Source organism: Mirounga angustirostris, unplaced genomic scaffold (assembly GCF_029215605.1).
Source record: "Mirounga angustirostris isolate CCGP_5_RB_7025 unplaced genomic scaffold, mMirAng1.0.hap1 SCAF_13, whole genome shotgun sequence".
In the NCBI taxonomy this organism is placed as follows: domain Eukaryota; kingdom Metazoa; phylum Chordata; class Mammalia; order Carnivora; family Phocidae; genus Mirounga; species Mirounga angustirostris.
Genome location: NW_026991721.1, coordinates 26,897,674 through 26,903,489, shown reverse-complemented (window position 1 = coordinate 26,903,489; position 5,816 = coordinate 26,897,674). Strand labels below are relative to the sequence as shown.

The 5,816-nt window shown below is 47.2% G+C and overlaps 1 protein-coding gene across 1 annotated transcript; it reads right to left on the bottom strand.

Annotated features, from left to right (window-relative positions):
* Positions 1–2,792: 2,792 nt before the first annotated feature.
* Positions 2,793–3,287, bottom strand: LOC123856443 (replication protein A 14 kDa subunit-like). The gene has a single exon (XM_045892646.3). The coding sequence runs from the start codon at positions 3,251–3,253 to the stop codon at positions 2,888–2,890; it is 366 nt and encodes a 121-aa protein (XP_045748602.1). The 5' UTR covers positions 3,254–3,287; the 3' UTR covers positions 2,793–2,887.
* Positions 3,288–5,816: the final 2,529 nt, after the last annotated feature.

The window sequence follows — 5,816 nt, the reverse complement described above, 5'->3', positions numbered from 1 at the left end:
AAAGAACAGGCTAACAGCCTCCGCCTGCCTGGTCCCAGAAGTTACTGATACTTATTCCTCTTCACCCTCATTGTGATCTGGAGCCTTAACAAAGGACTGACTTGCACGTGGCACTCATCTGGGTAAGGGAATCAAAGCCCTTGACTTAATGTTGTTTTCAATCTCAGACAACCCAGGCAATCCAAAGGGTCCACAAAAATGATGGGGAACAGGGACATGGCAATAACTATGTGTGTATACAGAACTTCATCCTACAGATGTCCATTCCTGTTCTGGCCCTTCCCCACCCCCTCACCCGCCCTCCCCACTCCCCCTCACACACACATACTCACATGCACGCACGCACACGGGCATTCCTCAGGGCACGAGAATAGCGGAGATCATATAACAAGAGGAAGATGAAGGAACACATATGAGACTATATATCAGCTTCACTTCAAAGTTAAGAGCTTTGGAGTCACTCAGCCTGGGCGTGAGTCCCAACCCCGCCTCTTCCTGTTGTGATACTTTGGACGAATTACCTCAACTCTCTGAATCTTAGTCTCCACATCTGTTAAATGACAATAATAAGGTCTACAAGGCACAATATCACAGAGGGGATTCAACAAGACCCTGCATGTGGAGCACTTGGTGCTGTGCCTGGTGGTGAGCCACGCTCAGTACATGTGTGTGCCCTGTTAACTATTTTCCAAAAGCAGAGGACGAAGGGGCAGTTTGAGATTGCCAAAGTAGTTTGTCAGTTAAAGGGAAATCTCATCAGGGGCAGTTATGGTCAGTGACAAGACTTTTTGTCACTGAAATAATTTTTAATAGACACTTAGCATGCTTCAAAGGCAGGTCCCAACACTTTTTTTGATGCAGGCTCTTAAAGTTGCTATCTGGGGACATCTGTGTGATGAGTTAGTTGGGAGGGTCTGGTGACCGTCGAACTAATTAACAACCAGCATGGGGGCACCTGGGTGGCTCAGTTGGTTAAGGGTCTGCTTTTGGCTCAGGTCATGATCCCAGGGTCCTGGGATCAGGCCCCACGTCGGGCTCCCTGCTCAGTGGGGAGTCTGCTTTTCCCTCTTCCCTTTGCCCCTCTCCTCTCCCCCTGCTCGTGCTCTTTCTCTCTCTCTCTCTCTCACTCTATCTCAAATAAAAATAAATAAAATCTTAAACAAACATACAAAAACAACCAGCATGGCAGGAGCACCAGTCAATGGGAAAGAATGCTGGCCCTAGTGCTGGGGCAGGGTCCTAGAGAACCCCTGGGTGCCAGGCTCCTTCTGTTGGATTTTGGGGAGATCTAGGGATCCCAGGGAGGGAACTGGGCATCAAGAATGCAGAGGAGCACTTGGCAGGGGCTACTGACTGACTGCTACAGAAAAATTTCAGTATGTTAATAACCTGCATGGACACGCTGGTGCACCCCGGCTCAGTATTGGTTCTAGGTCAAGGTAGAGGGTTCAGTCTCACTCTCACCTGAGCATTCCTTTATCCATCGGCCAAACTGGACAGCCCATTTATAAATATGCCTTCTTTGGCAAAAGAGATGAGTGAAAAATGTGTGAACTGATTTAGGAGAAATGTCTCCCCAGTTCTGGAAGGATAACACAATGTCACAATGGCACATGGTTGGTTCCTATTCTTCCATAGTGGGGCGAGGCTAAAATATTCAGGAGCCCCACCTCCTAGCTGTCAACAGTTCAGGAGGGAGCTTATTCCCAGAAAGAATGACAGGAGAGCCCACTAAAGCACCCGGGGTCTTCTGATGTGGGCTCGGTGAGGCTCAAGTCCAGGAGGGAATATCCCATGGGTTGTGAGCTCTTGGGGTGAGGAGCACGCCAGGCTCTGTGTAACTCCCAAACACTGTGCCCGGTCAATACTCAGTGTGGCCAGGGGTTAGCGCGGAGCTCAAGCTTTGGTCAGAAAGGAGTGATCATGTACTGGGGGGCATGCTTCACCAAGGTGAGGAAGATGAGTGGAAAAAACAAGAGAGCATGGAGACGGAAGAATTTGAAGCTGTGGTCTCATGTGTGGGCTCCAGAAAGAGAGAGCTACAGAGTGAAGGCAGAAGAATGCTTTGTCCCGGGATTCTCTGAGAAAGCAGGCGAGAGTGAGGCAGTTGTCCTTTCGAACTGACAAGAACGGAAGAGGGCAAGAGAAGAGATCACTTCACAACTGCCAAGTGGCCTAGAGTCGGTGCAGTTTTTGGCCTCCAAGCTAGCAGAAGAATAGAGCCCCAACATCTGGAAGGAGCTGTGGGCAGCAACAGCAGTGGGAGACACCTTCCCTTGGCAGCATTTTTAAGACTTGGCCCAGAGTTTGCCCCAAAAGCTCTAGGAGCTCTGAGAAGGGAACCAGAGGGCTTGCTGCAATGGGGGGGCAAGCCAGAGAAACGCACGCCACTCGATGACAACAGCCTCCGCATCTGGAGAGCATCCTGCAGTTCACAAAGCACCGTCTCAACCCCACCTCTTCCCAGCGGAGATTATTATTCCTATTTTCTAGATGAGAAAGCAAAGATCCAGGGAGGCTCAGGGACAGAGTCAAGGTCTATCACGGTAGCGCCAGGCAGCACTGGGTCGTCATTCAGGCGTTCTGACCCTCAACAGGGCACTCTTTTTTTTTTTTCCCATTTCAGCCTTTATTAATAAAACAGAAAACTAAACTCAAGGCAACTGCTTTGTTCTTGCTTCTGATCTGACCATATACAGAAGTGTTCTTTATAAGCACTTAACTTTCAGTATACAGAGAGGTTCCATCAAAAGTGGGATATTGCAGTATCTAATAAGGTTAGGTAAATGAAATTAAAAGGAGAACAAATTAAATATGAAAAATCACAGAAGTCTCCCCCTCAAATATCAGGGGCTTCCTATGACAGTCTTCAATGTGTTCATCAAGATCAATCATATTGCACAACCCCCAAAGGAAAAAACTGAGGGAACTCATGGGTAATTTTCACAGCTTCATTGTATAGTCCAAGATCAAAAGGATGGTTATCTTCTTTAAACTGGACATATGATGCACACATAATGGTTGCCTTGGCCGTTACTCTTCCAACTACTTCCACGATTCCAGAGATTTCTTCATCAAGGGGCTCCATCAACTCAGTGGTTCCATTTTTGCCTTCTCCATCTGAAAGAATAAACATTTTTCCAGTGGGATGAATCTTTTCCAGCCTCCCTACGAAGCAGACCGGCCGGTCGATGAACTGAGCTAGCATGCTGGCATTGACGCGCGACCTGGGCAACTCCATGACATCCACCATGGTTGCGGTGCGAGACCTGCGGCCGGCAGGAAACAGACTCTCAACAGGGCACTCTTAATCAGAGTGGGATGCGAGTGGGGCTCATGGGGTGTAATACATAAGGAGGCAAGGTCCTGAAGAGGGAGGTGGCTGGGGAACAAAATTTAGGGTGCCGGAAATGGCTCTCAGAGTCTTGCAGGTGCACAGTCTGCCATCTTAAATTTGGCCCCTAGACGCCTTGCTCACCTCACCCATGCCCAGGCCTTCCTTGTGGCAGGTCCCATTTCAGGGGTGGAGGGCTTTGCCAGAGAAGCGTACTGTCGGGATTACAAACTAGGTACCTCTGGGCCCCGCTTGCCTGTTGAGCAAGTCTGGGGCCTCACCGTAGGCTACATCCTTACAGAGAAGTTGCCTGGCATCTCAGTCCGTTTTTGCAGCTAAGAGAGGGGGAGAAAAGGAGAGGGTTGCCACCAGACATGCCGGGCACCACCAACAAACAACAAAAAAGATTCATGTGTTCAATGGAGCTGAATTTTAATTGATACTTTCTCAAAAGTGGTTCTGAACCAACATCCCTCAGCCCCCAAAGATGATGAAGGGGGTGCGGTTTAACGCCACAATTAGCAGACAACCCCACAACAAATACAGTAAACATTAATCATATTAAATATTGAATGCAGACTTCGGTACGCTTGAAGAGCAATGGGGCTTTTAAATTTTATCTTACAGAAGACAAAGCAATGATTGTGGAAGAATTATTCCAATGTCAGTGCTGAAGGGAAATAATGTAACATTCTGGAATTTATATAAAAATTACAGCTTTGTTGTGTTTCACACTATATATAGTGATTTAATCATTTGCAGCTGATTAATTTCAGTGAAGGAAAATGTAGCATTATGCATCCCTAATGGGGTTCCAAGGTTTGAATTCTAATCGTGAGTTGGGCACAGTTTAAGTCTAAATTAGCAATTAGCTTGGGCAAGGGACATTTAGGTTGAAATGGAGTCATCTGTTGACATGCACTGAGTCAACAAGAGAGCGGCAAAGAAAATCATCAGAAAAATGCTCGCCACAGAACACTCTTTGCTGGGTTAATAATTACAGTTCCTTCCATTAGCAGAATGCTGTTACACTTTAGAAGACATTTTCTTGTACATTTGTCTCATTTGCTTTGGTCTTCATCTAAGTCTGTGAAGTGGATAGTTGTGCCCCATTTTACAGCAAGGAAACTGAGGCTCAGAGAAATCAAGGTCACGGTGGGGAGGAACATATTGTGGCAGCCTTTGGACCCAGGTGTTCCAGTTGCAAAGCAAGTACAGATGGTCCTCAACTGATGATGGTTCAACATACAAGTTTTTGACTTTATGATGGTGTGAAAGCAATACGCAATCAGTAGAAACCGTACTTGGAATTTTGAATTTGGATCTTTTCCGGGGCCAGAGATAGGCGGTGGTGGCCACAGCTCCCGGTCAGCCACACCAGTGGTGGGGGGGTGGGGGGACAGTGATACACTTACGACCATCCTGTACCCACACGACCATTCTGTTTTTCACTTTCACTACAGTATTCACTAAATTACATGAGATATTCCATTTATATTATATTTGTTTTAAATAGGGGCCTTGTTATAAAAGAAGATTTGTGTTAGAGGATTTTGCGCAACTGTCGGCTACTCTAAGTGTTCCGAGCACGTTTAAGGTGGGTCAGGCTAAGCTAGGATGTTTAGTAGGTTAGGTATATTGCATGCATTTCAACTTATTATCAACTTAACGATCGGTTTATCAGGACGTAACCCCATCGTAAGTCGAGGAAGTTTCTCTCTGCCTCAAGATATTTTCTGGGGAAATTTACTCCACCTTGAGATACTCCAGAGTGAAGTACAAAGGTCATAACAATATTAAGAACAGTGACCCTTGATGAAACTCTCACGATGTATCCAGCACCATGCTAAGCACTTTCCAGGTGTGAGCTCAGTGAATCCTGGGGCACAGCTGTGAGGCGGGTACCATCAACAGCCCTACTTTGATGACCCCTACAGATGAGGCTCAGATGGGTTAGGCTACTTGTCCAGGGATCGGTTGGGATGGAGAACCTTGCTTTCTGTCATAACACTTAGCTCCTCGTAAAGACTGTTCTTCAATGCCAGGCTGAGTCATCTGGGCTGTTTGGTCCATTTGGAACCTGTCGTGTTTGGTTGTGACACACATTTCAGGCCAGGAACTAAGCAGAGCCGCTGTACCGGATATCATCCCATCCATTCCCCCTTCTGCACTGGCTCTGAGCCAGGAAGGTGAAGCTGGTGGATCTGCTGAGTCTGGCCAGTGGGAGCAATGGCAGGAGAGAGAGGAGCAAGGCTCCTGTCAAGGGATCACACTGACCTCCTTGTCTCCAGGTTTAATACCTGCCCCCTCTCCCTGCCCTTCAGCCCCAGAGCATAGCGTTCTCCCTTCTCGCAATTTCTCTGCAGTCTGCCTTTGACCAATGAGTGATGCAGAGAAGACGTGCTCCGAGGTACAACCAGGCAAAGTTTGCTTTCAAGGAACTAGACAGAGAAGAGTGAAAGATAGTAAATCTTTTGCTATT